This window comes from Mirounga leonina, unplaced genomic scaffold (assembly GCF_011800145.1).
Source record: "Mirounga leonina isolate KUSES-001 unplaced genomic scaffold, KU_Mleo_1.0 Mir_170, whole genome shotgun sequence".
NCBI classification, from domain to species: Eukaryota; Metazoa; Chordata; class Mammalia; order Carnivora; family Phocidae; genus Mirounga; species Mirounga leonina.
Window position 1 is genome coordinate 19263545 of NW_023270433.1, and position 18066 is coordinate 19281610.

An 18066-nucleotide genomic window follows, 5' to 3' on the forward strand; every position below is an offset into this window, starting at 1 on the left:
CGGAGTGGAAGCCAGGGTTGGGCCTTTCCAGCTGTAAGCTTGAGGGTCTGCCGGCCTGACTCACTACACAAGACCAGCCTCGCAGGCCCGGCCAGAGGCCACGAGACACGCTGGGAGCAGTGGCCGGCCTGCGCCAGGCATTCCAGCAGGCTTGAAAGTGAGTTCACAGAGCGCCCGCCCAGCAAGAAGATTCACTGCAACGTCTTCCTAACTCCTGGGAGGGACCCTTGTCCCAGCTGCAAGCGTCACTGTGCCATGCCCAGAACAAGCCAGGGCAGCCCAGGAGAAACCCCTTCAGCTCCAACCAAGTCTGCAACATCTTATATCTGGACCCCTCCTCAGAAAACCACGACACACTCTCCATTCTAGCAGACGTGAGGAGATGAGAGCTTTAGCCTAAGCTTTCCTTTGGAGCTAAAGATAGGAGCGCAGAGAGAAGTGTAAGGTAGAAAGCAAGCAAAGGTCCTGGGGTCGAGTCCTGACCCTGCCATCAACTTGCTGTGTGACTTTGGCCAAATTACTGGGCTCTCTGAGCTCTGTCTGCTTATATGTCTGACAGAGAGGTCAGGCCAGCTCATCACCGAAGTTCTTGCAGCTCTGATATGCTCTGACCTCTAGCGTCTCCTTTAGGGCTCTGATCAGCAAAAGATTCCCACACACCCTCCTTCCCGACCTGATGCTAAGGAGGCCGCGTGCCCGAGCCCGAAGTTCTGCTCGCTGGAGAGAGATGAACTACAGCAAAATCACCACCAGCCCTGCCAGAAATGAGGCCAGCTGCAATCTGGCATGAGGGCATTCAGCTCATTCTCCTGACATTTCCTTTTGTTGATACATGCCTAGAAATCGCCTGGCCCAAAGCTTTGACAAGAGGACATTTGCAGAAGGAGAGCCGCCCCCCACGCCTCCCCCCAGCCCACCAGCCAGATCAAGGGCTCAGGAGCATTGGCAACAGGGGGATGGCCATAAAGACCACTTAGGGAGCGTGTGGGCCGAGGGTATTTGCAGACTTAGGGGCCCGGCATGGGCAGAGACAAAGGCCGTAGGGACTCGGTGCCATGCAGTCCTGCTCCCTACACTATTAAATCATATCCAGTGCAGACCTTGCCCATTTGATAGCCATGGCAGCTGGGCCAGGGTCAAGGGGACTTTCACGGCCCTCAGGGGTATTGTGTGGCCCCCCTGTTGAAGAAGGGGGATTCCTCCCACCCATGCCTGATACTGAAGTGCCAAAGACCACCCCATCATGAAGGACAGGGCACAATCTTAGGAAGTTAAAGGCAAGGAGCAAGGAAGCAGAACTGAATCATCAGTTCTGGGGCTTCGAGTCCGGTGAGGCCCCCAGAGGGTTTCTGAGCAAATGGCTTTGACTGAGTCTCGGTTGCCGAGGCTGGAAAACAGGTGTAGTCAATCTCACCTCGGAGAATCAGTGGGGGAATCCTACGTAGTTCAGATGCCATGCAGGCAAAAAGGCCTTTTGGGGGTATGTTTTGGTTTACAAGTGCTATCCCCAGCACCTAGCACCTAGTAGGTGTCCAGTAAATTTTTGTTGAACGAAGAATGAATGAGCGGTCTCCTCTCACGTGCAGATGGCAAAATGGCGCTGAGCACCTCAGACCGAGAGGGTGCTGCCTTCCTGGCCACAAGCAGCTTGGCCTTCAGCTCCAAGGAGCAAACAAGTACATGGCGGGGAGTAGGCAGATGAAGAGGCCACTGGGAGGAGGAAAAAGGGGGAAGGGGAAGAGGGCAGCTGGGGCCTGGCTCATCCCTCCTCCGTGCTCAGGAGACTCTGGAATGCATTCGCTCAACAGCTACACTCTGGGGCAAGAGGCAAAAGCTCCGGCTGCTGCATTCCAACCCAGCAATGACCCCCCGAAGCCTCAAGACCTTGGCCATGTCATTCACCCCCCGAGGCTTCATCTCCTCATCTGTAAAGTGGCAGTGCCCGGCGCTCTGGCAGCCTCCCAGGATAGAGTCTGAGCAAATCCCTCACGGGTGGCTCTGGAGGCAGACCTGGGTGAGGGCACGGGGCCCAGCTGAGAACATCTAAGGAAGCCAACTGTCCCTCCTCTGCAACTTAGACTTTGGGAAAACAGGTCCAGAGAGGTGAGGCCATTGGCTCAAAGTGACACAGCATAGACAGCCTCAGCCACCCATGAAGCTACAAACAAGAATAACAACTGCTACTATTTACGGAGCACTTCCTAGGTGACAAGCGGAATGACCCCATGAGCTAGAAGTTATTATCCCCATTTCTCACAGGGGAAAACTGCAATTCAAAGGCTTTGAGCCAATAATGCCCCAGGGCCTTTGCACCTACTATCTCCTCAACCTGAAAAGCTCTTCCCCAGATTGCCACAGGGCTCCCATTCTCACCTCAATAAGGTTTCACAAGAAGTGAGGAGGATTCCTGGATCAACTCACCTAACAGTCTATACCCCAAGCACTCACTGTCTCCCTAACCCACTCTATCTTAACACTCAGCATCATCTGACATTCATTCACTCATTGCTCATTCCCTCGTTCGATCATTGTCTGTCCACCTGTCCATGAAAATGGGAACTTTGTCTTGCTCATTGCTCAGCACTAAGCATAGGGCCTGGCCCACAATATACGCTCAATATTCACTGGATGGATGGCCAGATGCATGGATGGATGGATGGATGGATGGATGGATGGATGGGTCACCTTGCCCAAGGTCACCTGGCTTGAGGAGCAGATCCAGACACCAGCCCAGCCCTCACAGATGCCAGGTCTTGCCCTAAAGCGAGAAGCATTAGGTGCTACTCCTTGCCCAGATCCAGGTGTCAGGTATTAGACCCCCAGGCACAGAGCCGCTGTCGGCCACAGAAAGGTCTAGTCGGAGGATGAGGTGCCCCTCTGGTCCTTGAGACCAGGACCTGGATCTTGCTCTTCTTTGCATACCACACTCGGCCCCACAGGGCCCAGATCCATACACTACGGGTAAGATCCCGTGATCACGCATGTCAACCCGAGTCACAGACGAGCCCCTTTCTAGGCACCACTGAGTTCTCCTGGCCCCCTTCCAGCCACCTCTCAAGTTCCAACCTCCCCCACAGTCCCTTCTCCATCAGCCACCAGCAGAGGGAAGCCCAGACCCCAAGCTGATGATGCTTCCAAGTCTAGGGGTTAACCTGTGGGCAGCCACATGGGGCCTTAAGCCACCAATGGAGGTCAGGCCTGAAAGAAATATGCCTCCCTTATAGTCTGGGGTCTCCCTCCACTGGCAGCAAGGATGTGGGATATATCACTCCAGGGGGAGCCTCAGCTTCCCCTTGTGAGTAATGAGAGCATTGGAATTAATGCCTCACCCACCAGGGGAAGATTCTGGGGCATGGGCTTCTACAACATTATTGCCAGCCAGTGAATCTGAGATCTTGACCCACCATTGAGATTAGAGGCCCTGGAGGCGAATGGCGGTGTTGGAATCCCGCTCCCTTATTGACTGTGAAGCTGTGGGCAAGTGACTCAACCTCTCTGCGCCCTGGCTTTCTCTTCCTGCCCTGGAGATACCCAAGCAGGAGGAAAGCAATTCCCACCACACCGGAGGGTCATGCGCAAAGCCAATGAACCAGGGCTACGGCCAGCCCCTCTTGGGGTCACACCCACTGTAGGCCTGCTCACAAGCCCCACCGCCCTCTAGCCTAGCAGGTGCACATGTAACTCTGGCCACATCAAGACAACATGGAGCCTGAGGGTTTTCTGAGATAGGAGCCCAGACCCGGGTCTAGCCATGATCCCCCAGTCCAAGCAGCCCCACAGACACCACTGACCCAGACAACAGAAGCCCCCAGATGCAGGACCACACCGCAGAACAATTGTTGCACGCACAACACACACACACACACAGGAGCCATCCCAGAGGGGCCCAGAGCCACGGCAGGCCCCAGCTCCAGCCAGGCAGCCACCGGTCAGGGTCCTGGCAGCAGGACATGAGACCCAGACAGCCCCGCATGCTGGCCCACACACTCAGAGCAGAGCGACGGCCGAGCGGACAGAAGCAGAGAACGCCCAGGCTGCAGGTGCACGGGGCGGTATGGCCCCCGGGACGTTAGATTCACCCATAGAGTCTGCATAATAGACACGGAAAATCTTTACCGGCCTACCCATCTTGCCCCTCTTGCCAGGAACACCAGGCAGGCCCTGTAGGGGAAAGACAGGGAAGAGGTCAGGACAGGATTCCACAGGGGACAGCCAGTGCTGTCCCAAACCAGCCCCAGAGCCACCCACGAGAGGAAGTCGCAGAGGGCCTAGTGCACAGGTCACACACAGTAGGTGCCAGTTATGTGCCCATCACATGGAAGGTGCTTGCACTCTACAGGGCTGGGGTGTGCGTGGACCTGAGCTGGGGAAATGCCTAGGAGAGTGCCCAGCATCCCTGGTATTCAGCAGGTGCTCCTGCTGCCCCCCCTCAAGGTCCTCTCTATCCAGCTTGTTAATGAGTCCCAAATATGGGCTCCGGCTGGGAAGTGACAGGGAGGAAGAGGCCCGTGGGCCATGTGGTCTTTTCTGTTGCACCACAAGTAAAAGTGGCCGTAGACAGCAGGTAACCAAATGAGCAGGCTTGTGTTCAATCACACTTTTACAAAAACACACAACTTGCAGACACTTGATCTGAAATACAAAGTGGGCCCATTTCTCATTTGCTGAAAGCCCTTCAGAAGCTGCCCGTGCTCTCAGAATCAAGTCCACTTCCTGACCCAGGCCCTGAGCGCCCACGTCACTTCGCCCAGGTGCCCCCTCCAAGCTCGTCTCCTTACCATTTCCTGCCTCACGCTCAGAGCTTTGACAGTATACACTGTTAAACTTGCCCAGTTACCATACCTCCCCGACTTTGCACCCGCCATCCCTTATGTCTGGAAGGGGTCTGCCTTGACCCCTTGGCAGACTCCTGTTCAACTCAAGGGCACCTCCTCCAGGAGGGACTCCCGGACTTCTCCAGGCAGAAGGGGTGGGTAGGTGGGCGGGAGGTAAACAAAGAAAGCCTACTCACCCTCTCTCCATCAGACCCTGGCAGGCCGAAGAGCCCTGGGAGTCCAATGTAGCCCTAGGAAAGAGCACGTAGGGGGTCAGAGGGACCGAGTGGTGGGGCGTGGCTGGCCCGACCCGTCCCAGCCCCCCTCACTGCCCTCCCACACCCGGGCTCCTCTTCCTCGCTGGTGGCGGTGGCCGCTCCGGCAGCTCCTCGATGACACAGGCCTTGAGGCAAGTGTATATGCCCATGGACTGCATGGTGCTGGCTTCCACGATGTAGTCCAAAGGCACATACCCTCACGCCAGGGAAGGGCACGGGCGCTCTTGGGGTGGGAGGGGGAGGCCCGCCCCACGCTGGGGCTCCCGGACCTGCAGAAAGGAAGCTCTCAGCTGGGTTAGATGCTAGAGGGGCACCAGGTTCCCCCCGCTCCGAGGGACCCTGCTGGGTGCCCGTGGCTTCCACGATGCCTCCTCCTAGGCTGGGGCTCACATCCACCCATGGCTGCCTTGAACGCCTGCAGGAAGAGCGGCTGCCCCTCGGGCAGGCGTACGACACTGCCTTCGACCCACCGGGCGACACTGCGGCCTGGCCGTCCGCTCCCCCACCTCACAGACAAGGACACCCAGGCTCTGGAGATAAAGGGGCGGAGCTGGGGGTCCACTGCCCTCGGATGCACCTGACTTTCTGCCTCCAAGTTGTGCCCTTCCCACCCCAGCGACGGCAGTCATCCCTTCGAAGCCCGGCTCCAGTGCCCTCGCCTCTGGCAAGCAGAACCCATCTCTTCCCTCCACCCACGCACCATATTTGCTCCTCTGTTAATAGGATTTACCACTTTCTCCAATGTATCTTCCATTATCTGTGTTCATGTTTCATGTCCTCATTAGCCTGGGAACTTCTCAAGGGCAGGGACCTAGCCCAGAGCTCCTATCATTGTCTGCGCTCTCTAGATGTTTATGGAATGCTTTAATAATAATGCTCCCCAAAGTGAACATTTACTGAGCACAAGCCATGTGCCAGGCCCGGTTCTCAGGGCTTCATGTGCACTCAAGCATCTACCATGTCCTCACTACAGCCCAGGAAGCACGGTATTATCAGTCGGCCCCCTGTAAAGGTGAGAACGTTTAGGCCCAGAAGTGAAGCGACTTGCCCAGGGTCACACGGCTGGAACATGATAAAACTGGTATTGGAATTCGGTCAACGGACTCCCAGGCAGGCCTCTTAACCCCTCGGCTACGCTGCGTCCCACAAACAAGCAACCAGCGCAGGCTCACAACCATCTCTCCTTCCCTAGCAGGGCAAGAGGTCATTGAGCCTCCTCAGCATCCGCTGTGGTAAACAGTCATCCTTGTAACGAGGGACATTTATTGATCCTGCCAACCAGGGCTTATATCCCAGATTTACAGATGAGAAAAAATGGGCTCAGAGAGGTCCAGCAGCTTGCCCGCCATCCCACAGCTGGTTAAGGGCACAGCAGGTCTCAAAGCCTGTTGCCCTAATTCCAAAGGCTGCGTTCTAGCACTTTCCCAACGACAAGGCTGGTGGTGGCGGGGAGGGCGGCTCCAGCGGTCCCAGCTCCCCCGGGCTGCTCAGGGCCCTGTGACCCAGAGAGGAGGGTCCTGGGGCCAGACCAACTCTGGCCCACATGTGGTCTCAAGATGCCATCAGCATGGCAAACAGCAAGTACCCCCAGATGTCAGCCGCATGCGTCTGGGGCCACAGCTCGTGGGAACAGCTGGATACAGGACAGGAGCCTCCCCAGCCCCTGCATGACATCACCACCATCATCATCAACATCATGACATCCCAAGGAACTTGCCCACCCACCTCCTTGCCCACCTCCCAGACGCTTTAACGGCCACATGTCAGCTGCAGGGATTAAGGCCCAGACTGTGGCCATAAATAGCTTTGGCTCGGGAGTGGAGGACACGTCACACTTGACCTGGCCTGACCGAGGGCTATGTCGCCCTTGTGAGCATTCTTTGAGAGGCAGCAAGTCCGGCCCTCAGGACACCTGGGTCCCCATCCCAGCTCCACCTTAGGCGTGCAGAGCAAACCGCGGCTATCCAGTCCTCACCATGACCCCAGGTTTCTTGTGTGCAGACAAGGGGATTCCACCACGTTATCTCTTAGACTTTCAAACTCCATCGACCCCCATTCAGTGCATCCAGAATCTTCTCCACCACCCACAACCCACTTGGGAGCCCTTCTTCAGCAGTACTTGCTTCCAAATTCCTGGTATCCCCATAACCATGCTAGAGGTAGGAATGGACCTCACTCCCATTGTAAAGAAGGGCAAACTGAGGCTGCTGGCTACTCAGGGTCTGCTCCAGGAGAGGGAGAGCAGATGCTCCATCAGCCTCCGGGCCCGAGCAGCATCACCCATCAGCCACCCCTGCTCTCTAAAAAGGGCTGGGAAGGGAGCAGGAGAGAGACCTCTGAGGATTCTAACGGCAGACAAAGTAGCCCCAACTTAGGTCCCCTAGCACTTGGGATGTGCTGGGGGACACAGCAAGCAAGCACCTGACCGTAGCAGCTGGGCCATGGCTGAGAACCCAACAGAACCTTCGCTGCCTAGTCTGCCTGGCATGGGCCACGCCGGCTTACCTGGCTCAAGGATCCCCCATCACCTGCCCACCCTGCTGCCCCTTTGCTCTCCAGAGAGCACTCAGGTGGGAGGGCAGAGATGCCAGCCCCCCTGCCAGACACTGTATACAGACCCTGCACCCTCACCTCCCATCAGGTCCACTGGGGGGACAGGTAATGACCACCCAGGGCCCCACCTGAGTGGTACTTGCCAAGGCCCACTTACCCGGCTGCCTTTGGGGCCAGGGTCTCCTACGGGTCCAGGTAACCCCTGAAACATAAGAGACAGAGGGGCAAGGACATAGGGAAACGTTCTCCCTGCTGCCAGCAACCCAGGGCAAGTCCTGCCTCCTTGGGGCCTCAGCTGCCCCCTCTGTAGAAAGGGAGTGGGGTTAGACCTGCAGTCTTCACACTGAGGACCCCACTCTGCCCCAGAGTCCCAGGGGAGTGGGGGGTGAGGTGGGGAGACTGAGTGGGAGGAGGCTCTGAAGCCCCACCCCCACAGCACCAGGTCCCTTTCTAAGCGTCCTGTGCCCTACTGCCTTCAAAGAGAGGGTTTCTTGGTCCAGCCCCCTGAATAGCCTTTTCTTCGGGGCCCACCCGGCAGGCACAGCTCCTCGGCCCCCAGCCTGCTGCCTCCCTCTGCCTGGGGGGCACCCGTGGCCATCTCCACACCACCATGGCCACCGAGCTTCCAGAAGCCATATACTGCACCTGCCTGCCAGGGTAACCTTTGGCCCCTGGGCTGCCCTCAGGTCCTGGCTGCCCCTGCAAAGGAATGAAGAGAAACGTTAAGGAAAGGAGAGACCTTGCCCCGCTCTGGGTCTGAGGGGCGGTGGGGGACTGGGGCTTACTCACAATGGACAAAGAGCAGGGCAGGAATGCGAGCTGAATGGGGAGGAAGGGGAAGCCACCGGGCTGCTGGGCCCCCAGCCCACCACTCTGTGAAACCGGTCAGACGAGCTCAGAAGGACAAACCCCCTGTGCTGGCCGCCCAGGACTGAGAGAGCTCTAAGGAGCCCTGGCTGGCTCTCCCACGCTGGCAGGGGCTGCTATTTGACTTGGGCCAGTGCAGCCCAAATTCCTGCAAACCCCGTGGCGGCGTGCATAATATCCCCTAACATCGTCCGGAACAGGCCAGCTATTCATGGCTCTGGCTGGAGTCGAGAGGCTCATGCCAACGCCAGGTCGGCGTGGACTCCGGCTCTTTCAGGCAGAGGTGGCTGCGGGAGAGGAGGGGGAGGCTTGTCCCCCCGCCCCCCACAGGATGGTTCTGGGGCTCACTCGTGGAACAGGGCCCAGGGAGGAGGCCAGGGGCAGACAGGGATGGAGCAGGGGGGCGGAGTGCAAGCAGGGCAGAGCTGAGGCCGCGGCCCTCACCTGTTCTCCGGGGTGCCCCGCCGGTCCAGGATAGCCCTTGTATCCCGGGGGGGGGGGGGAGGGGAGAAATGGCATCAGGCCAGGAAGGCATCTGGGCCTGTGGATCAGATGGCAGAGGCCCAGCCGCCCTGCCCGTCTTTTCAGCACTGCATGCTCTGTGCACGGCAGGGCTGGAGTGTGTGCTCAGCGACCACTCGCTGAATGGATGCATACAAGGTTGGCCACTTGCTATGCTGTCCTCTCCCACCAGTGGCACTCAGACAGAAGCCATCAGGGGAGGTGTTCACCCCTCCCGCAGGGTTTGTGAACTGAACTGGGAGACAGCCCTCCATGGCAGAGTGACGCTGGATCCCAACTATTCCTTCCAAATCCAGACGGGGGTGAGCCCATCTGAAGCCGGGGTAGAGTGAGTTCTCAATGGATGGGTGGGCCAATTAGGACCTTTGGGTCTGGGATACGTTCAACCACCATGTGCTGCTGGGATCTGTGTCAAGACCTGCCCCTTCTCATAAACCCCCTATCAGAAAAGATCTCACACATACCGACCAAATATATTAACCACAGTAGGGGCCTCCCTTCCTCCCACCCGTCCCAGCTCCCATTCCAGGGAGGAAGAGGCCACCCAAATGCCTGATTGAGAAGGACTCTGCCAACAAGCCAGAACCAACCCTGACCCTCTGTCCCCACGGCCCAACCTCCAGGTCTCTAGGTCAAGAGAATCAAACCCGTGTGTGCTTACTCATGGCCCTAGAGACAACCACCAAAGCCATTTCCTAAGACTTAGGGGTTCTCCGAAGGGAAACCCAGGACTTCAAACTTCCATCACCTCAGGGCAGCTGTGAACTAAGACCAGGCAGGGGCCTTCCAGTCCAGACAAAGTAGCCACACAGATCTCCGTTAGACCCCCTGGCACAGAGAGCCCAGGGCTCGGCTCAGACACCGTCCCTCACCTACCGTGCAAGTCTGGTGGGTTTCCACCCTTCTCTGGACCTCAGCTGAAGGCATGAGAACTCTCAGTCCCCCTCGGCTCTGGTGTTTGGGAACAACAAGATGATGCCTGTAGATTCCCTCCATGCACTGCCGTTCACCTAGACTACACCTGCATGACCCCCTCTAGCCCTTACACCAGCCAAACGAGGTGTAGTGTTGGGGGGAGGGGATTATCACCTGCACTTTACAGAGGAGAAAACGGAGTGTCAGAGAACCACACCGAGAGCCTGGGCGACATCCCAGGCACAGTAACCGTTCACGCACGTCCACGAACACACACAGGCACACGCACTCAGCACCCCCGCAGTCCCCCAGGAAGCAGAAATCTTAATTATAAACAGCAACGTCGGTTGGATCCAAGAGGTTTGGGGAGTTTACAAGCATTCCTGCTGCACCTACTCATACCTCAGGATGGCTCAGCGATATGATTACATCTCACACGCGGGGCTCATGAGACTGATGCTTGTGAGCGGCTTCTACCTGGGGGTGGGGGGGATGGGAGGAGGCCGTGTTCTTTTCCCCAGGGAGCAAACTGAAGCCTAGGCCACAGCCGGGGGCTCACATGCAGAGTGGCTAAGCTCTCTTGTGTCAGGCTGATCTGGAACTATCCTGCTTTGCTACCGGATGGCTGGATGATCTGCAGCCACTGATGTCATCTCGCTGAGCCTTGGTTTCCTCTTTTGTAAATGGAAATATAAGGACAGGCGCATGGATGACGTGACATAATGTGGGGAAAGCACCTAGTGCAGTACCCAGCATTGAACTCAGGCGCCCCGTAAAGACCCGCTGCTGTCACCATCGTGACCTTCGTATTTCATTCATTCATTCAACAAACACTCACTGAACTTCTATGTGCCAACACCATTCCAGGCCTGGGGTGAATGAGAAGACAACATCCTTTAGCCTTAATGGAGTTGACAGTCTAATTAAGGAGATGTAGAACCAAATAAATATAAAAGATAATGTCCGGGGGAGGGGGAAATAGGGAGCTGTTGTTTCGTGGGTGTAGAGTTTCAGTTTTGCAAGATGGGGAAGTTCTGGAGATGCCTTTTGCACCACGACGTGGATGTGCTTGGCACTGGTGACCCATACCTTTAAGCACAGTTAAGATGGTAAATTTTATGTTGTGTGGTTTTTGCCGTAATTGAAAGTTAAAATTTTGAAAACAACGACTGTGCAGTAGAGACCGGCGCTACGAAGAAAAGTGAGCAGAGTCGGAGGACAGAGAGAGGCCGTGTTGGGGGGGCGGGGCGTGGTGGCTGTGGCTGGGCAGCCAGGCAGGTGCTCAGAGGGGACAAATAATGTGAGCTGGACACAGGGCTGGCCCCCTGGGGAAAGGTGTTCCCAGCAGTGGGAATATTAAGTACAGAAGCCCTGAGGCGAGAACCCTCTCGGGTAGGTTTGATGAAGACCAAGGCCTCCGTGATGGGAGCAGAATGAGTGAGGGGTGAGGCAGAGAGGGGCGGGTGGTTAAGAAGAAACCGGAAGCCAGCCCACACAAGGCATGAGTATGGTGGGAACCCACAAGAGGATTTTGAGCAGGGACATGTCATGATAGGACACACGTAATCATCTTTCTTATCGTTTCTTCACTTGGAACTTGCGCACAAGGAAGAACAGCAAAGCCTTTCCCACGAAGAGCGGAATCGAGCCTTGAGCTCAGGCTGTGTGACTCCGCTCAGGGAATTGCCCTCTCTGAGCCTCACTCTGCCATTCTCAGCCCGCCTCAGGTTGCTGCCAAAAGCCGATGCAATAATGGGGCGAGAATCCCAAGAGAACCATGAAAGGGGACCAGGGAGCCCCTGAGCATCACCAGCTCCTTTGGCTTTGCCTGCAGCCAAGAAGAAATCTGCTGGAAACCAATGTTCCAGCAGAGAAGTGTTGCCAGGGAGATCCCAGAAGATTTTAAGAAAACCCTTTACTCAGGACACAGAAAAAAGGAAATGCATGATCTTCAGGGATAGGGACAATGGCCGGCCCTTTGCCTGGCCTGGTACTAGACCCTTAAATAAATACATCAGCTCATCAACTCCTTGTGATCACCCCTCTAGCAGGTAGGAGTTACATGCACACATGCCAGATGAGGAAACGAAGGCTCAGAGAGGTAAAGAGACTTTCCTGAGGCTACGCAGTTTCCCAGGGGAAAGGCCAGGGTGTGACTCCAATCCCTAAATCCTAACCACCCAATTGTGGGATAAGACATACTTATCGAGGCCCAAGGCCCACCTAGAAGAGCCACAGGGCCACACAGGGAAAGACCCCCTTAGAGGCCCTCCTCCCCAGGACAGAGCATATGGATCACTGCAGCATTACAGGGGCAGAGGGCCATCACGGAATCCTGGAGTATCTGAGTTGGAGGGGACCTGAGCCATCAATCTGACCACTTTTCTCACTGGACAAACTTACCAGGGGGAAGGGACTTGCCCAAGGTTACTTAGCAAGTTATGGCCAAGCCCAGACTGTTCTCCAGGACTCTAGACCCCCCCCGGGCTGCGCTTTGTCCAACAGGCCACAATTCCTAGGTCTGTCGCAGTCAGTGGACCCTGAAGGGCCTTGCACGTTGCTGTGAACGACCCACTTCTCCTGGCTGAGAGCAGCAGAGGCTGAGCAAGGCCAAGGCGTGGGGGGGAGGGTGGGGGGAGGTTCCTATGCTCCCTGGAAGTACCTTAACAGTGTTTACCAAGCCGGGGCCAGCCAAATAGCTTCAAATGACAGGGCCCCAGGACCTGGAAGAATCTAAACCATTATCTTCTCCTGGGCCCCAGCAATTACGGGGTGAGTACTAACCGCAAGGTGGACCCACGGGCAGTGATTTTCCCCTGTGTGATCGGTGCCCGACTGGTACTAGGGGAGAGCAGATGCTTCAGGGGAGCTCCAGGGACCATGGAGTCTGTAAGGGGCCTCTGGCTGCCCAGCAGGCGTGTCTCCACAGGACCTGTGTTTATAATAGAACTCGGTCTATATTTTGGTTTGGGAGCCAGATTAATCATTGCTTACAGTGCACAAGGAGAAACCAGACATCACCTCACTGTTGCAGCAGTCTCCCTGTCGGCCGGGATGCTATTTGGGCTTTGGGCAGGGAGCGTGGGGGTGGGGGGTCCTGTTCTTACCTGGGGGTCCTGGGGAGCAATGTGTGCCTAGACCTCAGCTGTCTACCCGGCTCCAACTCGGTGTGCAAGGCCCCAGCTTCTCCTGCAGTAAAACGGAACTCACCATGCTTGCTGAGCACTCCATGAGACCCCCTAAACTTCTCGACCACCTCCACAGCCCATTGGGGGCAGGCAGCGGGGCAGAGAGCCCCATTCGACAGAATGGATCGGCGAGGAAGAAATGTGCCAGGAGGCAGAAGGACTCATTACATGATACTGACCAAGTCCCTGCTCCTCTCTGGACCTCAGTTTCCCCCCCTGGCCTCTCAAAGCCTTGTGTACGCTCAGAAACTCTACGATTCAAAAACATGTGGTTTGTCCAAAAGCGCAATCCATCATGACACAGCCAGGCACCTGACATCGAGCTCTGCTCAATGGGTACCTGAGACAGGTCAGGCAGGAACACACCATTTCTGTCTGGCTCATCCATTCGACCAATTGTTCATTCATTCAACTAAGGTGTGCTGAGCCTCAAACATGACCCTGTGTTAGGCACAGAGAATACACCAGTGAACAAAACAAACTCACTCCCTACCTTCTAGAAGGTAACACATATTAAGTGGAATGAAGGAGAAGCGCTGCGTGCTAAAACAGTGTAGACAGCCAACCGGCAGGGGCAGCATTGTAAACAGGCTTGAAGGAGGGGCCAGGTTGGATAGCAGAGCAGCAGAAGAGCTCAGAAATGGCAGTGGGCATGGGCCCCAGAAGCCCAGGGCAGCCCGGCAATAGGGGAGCCTGGAGAAGGTTCTCAGTAGGGGCTCGGCATGGAAGTGGCCAACTCAGGCGGCACAAGGAGGGCCCGTGGGCAGGGTGAGGGTTGCAAGAGGGAGCTGGGAGGAAGTTTCAACTGGAGTCCTAATTTCATTCCATTAGTCATGTCTACTTGGGGCAATGTGTTAAGGATTCTGAGGTCGCATCAGGGCTTGACAGGAAAGATCAATGAGAGATGTCTGCCATAGGCAGGGGTGGAGGGAGGTATGGAACAGGGCAGATGCATGTGTCCAGAACTGTGCTAAGCCCCTCCTAAGGAAACAAGGGTGGACAGGGACTCTGTGCACTTGCTTCAGCTGACAAATACGCCTAGGACACCAGAGTCTCCTGCCAGCTGAACGCGCAGAGTCCCAAAGAGGCTGAGAAGGTGGGCTGGGTGATCAGAGGAAGGAGGCGTGACTTCTGCCTGGGAAGTGCTGGGGGGGTGCTCTTGGAGAAGATGGTGTTGGAGAACAGAATCAAGGGACAGAGGTGTGAAGATGAGCGTGGAAGATCGTGCCAGGGGAGGGCACAGCATAAGCAGGCGCAGGGAGGCAGGATGGCCCAGGATGGAGGGGGGCTTCTGTACAGCAGTTTCTCAGCCCCGGGGCTCTGCTGACACTGTGGGCCGGGTAAGTCTTTGCTGGGGTGGGATATTTAACAGCATCTCTGGCTTCTACCTGTTAGAAGCTGGTAGCTTCCCTCTCCCAGCTGTGATGGCCAAAAATGTCTCCAGATATTGCTAACTGTTCCCTGGGGGAACAAAATCACCCCCAGCTGGGAAGCACTGCTCTAAAGAGAGAAGGCGGACAGTTGGGCTAGGGACAGCACAGGACTCCACCCTCCCAACGTGCAAATAGAATTCTGGTAGCCTTCTTGGCTAGTGGAGGGTGGTTACCTGGTAACTAGGCAAGATGACCAATGGTACCAGATGGGCAAGACCTTCAGCACTTTTGCTTCATGACAGTGATCATTCATTCATTCAACAAACATGCACGCAGTGCCTACAAGTACCAGCCATGAGATGTTCTGCTGGCGCTAGAACATCTCATCTCACCCACCCTCTCCCCGAATCCCAACCTCCTCTTGATCCCAACTGAGGCTCAGTGAGGTGAGGCCACTTGCCCAAGCTCACATGGTCGGAGAGGGGACAGAGCTGGGTTCCGTCCAGGCCTCTCTGGCCTGGTCTGTGTGCCTGCCTGGCCCTCGGGAGTTGGCTCGGCAAAGGCCCTCAGCAGACATCGCAGGCGGATGGCAGACAAACCAACCTTCTCAGCCAGAGAGGCTCTTTTTCACTTAATGGGCCCTCTTTTGCTTGAAAAGCTGTCTCAGTCAGCGTTGTGCAGAGAGAAAGGTCAGAGACCTGTGTTCAAATCCCAGCCCTGCGGCATAGTAACGCTGGAAGGTATTTCCATGAAACCAGTGGCTCTCAGTCTCAGCTGCAGAATCTTGTACCTGAGTCCCACTCACACCAACGGGACCAGAGTCCCCGCCCACAGCCCCCAGCTGGTTCTAATGCACAGAGGGGTGGTGGGGGGCACTGCTACAGAATTCCCTCTGCATGAGGCCCTCGATGAACTCGTTTGCATCTAACACCAGTGTCAGCACCAGTGACCTGGGTGAGCCTGGGACCTAGGTGCATATTTGCTGAACGACTGGAAGAATGAATGAATGAGGTCAATTTGAGCCTCAGTTTTCTCAGCTGTAAAATGGGCATAATAATGCTTTAACTCTCGGAAGCTATTGTGAGGACAGAGTGTGACAAAGGACAGTCACTCCTTGCGCCACCTCTAACTTGGGTACCCTCCCAACCAAAACTCCCTTTCTCCTGCCTATTTTTGTCCATTTTCCATTTGTCCTTCCATTTTTACTGTTTTTCTTTTCATTTTCTGCGGCCCCACCACGCACACAAGAATGCCAGCTCTGGGGGGACAAGGAATTTTGTCTATTTACTCAGCTCCACGCCTCGCATCCTGCCTGGCACATAATAAGCATTCAATCACCTCTGTTGAATACATGAATAAATAGGATTATTGGTGTCGCGCTGAGGTGAAACCCCAATTCGATGGGCTGGTGAGCAAAGAGGATGCTGACTTCACCTCTCACCCACTGATGTCCCCTCTCCCCCAAGGCTCCCCACAGGAGATGATGCAGAGAAGCCACATAAGAGCATCAGGACAAAGTGGCCGCTGTTGTCACCGAAGACACTCGTGGGAGGAGAGAGTGCTTACAAACAGTGATGATTCCAGGTACTGTTCTACCCCTTCGGTCCTCCTCCCCAGCCCCCACGACTGGTCAGGGGTCCCTGCCTTGGGCCCCGAACCCCCCCCAGGCTCTGCCCACCGGCCTGCCACCACCCAACTCCTGCAGGCTTGCCTGAGCCGGGACCCCGGGGGCCTCCGTGTAAATGGCTTTGCCAGTTTCCCAACCGCACAGAGGCTCTTCCTTGGTTGAGAAAAGATGCTTCTCCCTGCTCAGGTGAACTGGTCCCTCTTGGATGGAGACTCTTGGGCCTCCCTGGACATCTGCTGAGAGCAGCGAGCCCTGGAGCCCTGGCAGGAGTGGGTCAGGTCTGCTTTGCCCATCTCCTGCCACCTCTGCTAGGCTCCCACCCCCAAGCAGAGCAAGACCACCATGGGCTGCTTTATGAGCCAGCACTGGAAAGAGACTTTTCCACTCACACCTCATCCATCATAAAGCGCTGGAGCATGGAGGGGAAGTGAGTGGGGAGAGGGAGTCCCTGTGTTCTCTGAGCCAGAAAATACCATGTTTCCCCAGCTCACAGACAGCCACAGACTCCTGTCTGGGTCTGGCCTCTTCAGATTTATGCTCTGGCCTGCTCTGGCCATGGAGGGTGGAGAAGGAGATGGAGGAGACGTGATACTCCAAGTGCCACAGGGACCCTCAGAGCAAGGACAAGATGGAGCCAGGAGACACCACATCTGTCCAGACAAGAGCCAGATGGCCCAGAGAGCGGGTACCTGCAGCCACAGCGGGGAGCCAGGGCGGAAGCCGAAGACGTGGCCCTAGGTCGATAGACCTCCTGGAATCCCCATCAGCCATCCTGCAAAACGTAGTCGACTCTTGGCCTGCATTGTCCTCCCCATCCCCAACCCCATTTCCTGAACACCTACTATGCACAGGCCCTGTTCTAGGCTCCGTAGGGAGAGGGCCAAACCAGATTCGCACGCCCTGGTCGGTGAGGCTAGACTTCCTTGAGCAGAGCAGAGGCTGTTGGACTGAAGGCTGGGGTTCCAGGAGGACTGTCTGGAATAGGCACAAGCATGCTTGAGACCTGAAGGATGACAGACCTAGGCCAGGAAGCTAGACAGAAAGCCCACTGGACAAGGCAAAGACTGAAAGGAAGGTGTACCTTTCGTCCAAGAGGTCCTGGATTCCCAGAGAGCCCAGGCAAGCCCACGTCGCCCTGCAAAACACAGACAAAGGGGTGAGGCGGGGGGAAAAGGAGCAGAGACACTCGTGAAATGGCAAGCGTGTCCTCGCATGGCCAATTGTCTGCAAACAGAACTCCTGGAAGCCCAGAGGCCTCCGAGGGGGGTGAGGGCAGCCAAGTGGGCAGGTACCCAACCCCTCCCCGATAACCCAGACCCTCCCTTTGATCTATTTTATACCCTGGATATTGGCGCAGGATACCATTTAGAGCGCGGGGTCTGCTGCTAAAACTGTTTGAAAATCACTGCCCCAGGGGACACACAACTTGTCTGTCCCGTTCCAATTCGCTCTCTCTCTGCATTCCTGAGACTCCCTTCCCTTCTGCCCATTCCTCCTCCAGCTGGGCATGGTGGGTAGTAGGGGGCATTTCTGCCTTAAGACCTGAGAACGGACAACCCAGGAGCAAGAGAGAAGCCCGGGCCTCTGGACTTTGTCACACCTGGATACAAATCCTGCTCTGCACCCAACCAGCTCTGTGACCTCCAGCAATCACCTGCCTCTGAGGCCTCTCTGTTTTCTCATCTGCAAGCTGGGCCTGTCTGTCCTGCATTATAAGATTTCGATGAGGAGCACATGGGCGTGCATGTGGATGTTTACACCTAGTAAATGTTTGCTGCATGAAAAAAATGATCCCGTGAGGATATGAAGGAATGAGCCACCTAGATCTTGGCGAAATCAAAGGGACCTGCGTCTTCTACGTGCCTAAGCACAGGAGGCTGGGTTGAGAAGCAGTTTTCTGTCTATCAGGAGGGCTCTTTGGCTCGTGTC

The 18066-nt window shown here is 56.1% G+C and overlaps 1 protein-coding gene across 1 annotated transcript in view; it reads right to left on the reverse strand.

Moving 5' to 3' along the window:
• COL27A1 (collagen type XXVII alpha 1 chain) overlaps window positions 1-18066 on the reverse strand; it is a 129093-nt gene that overhangs the window by 82764 nt on the left and 28263 nt on the right. The window contains exons 7-12 of the mRNA XM_035016598.1: window positions 17220-17272; window positions 8957-9002; window positions 8291-8344; window positions 7803-7847; window positions 5012-5065; window positions 4117-4161 (exon numbers count right to left, since the gene is read on the reverse strand). Of these exons, the coding sequence (XP_034872489.1) occupies window positions 4117-4161; window positions 5012-5065; window positions 7803-7847; window positions 8291-8344; window positions 8957-9002; window positions 17220-17272 (297 nt within the window). The remainder of the gene's footprint in view (window positions 1-4116; window positions 4162-5011; window positions 5066-7802; window positions 7848-8290; window positions 8345-8956; window positions 9003-17219; window positions 17273-18066) is intronic.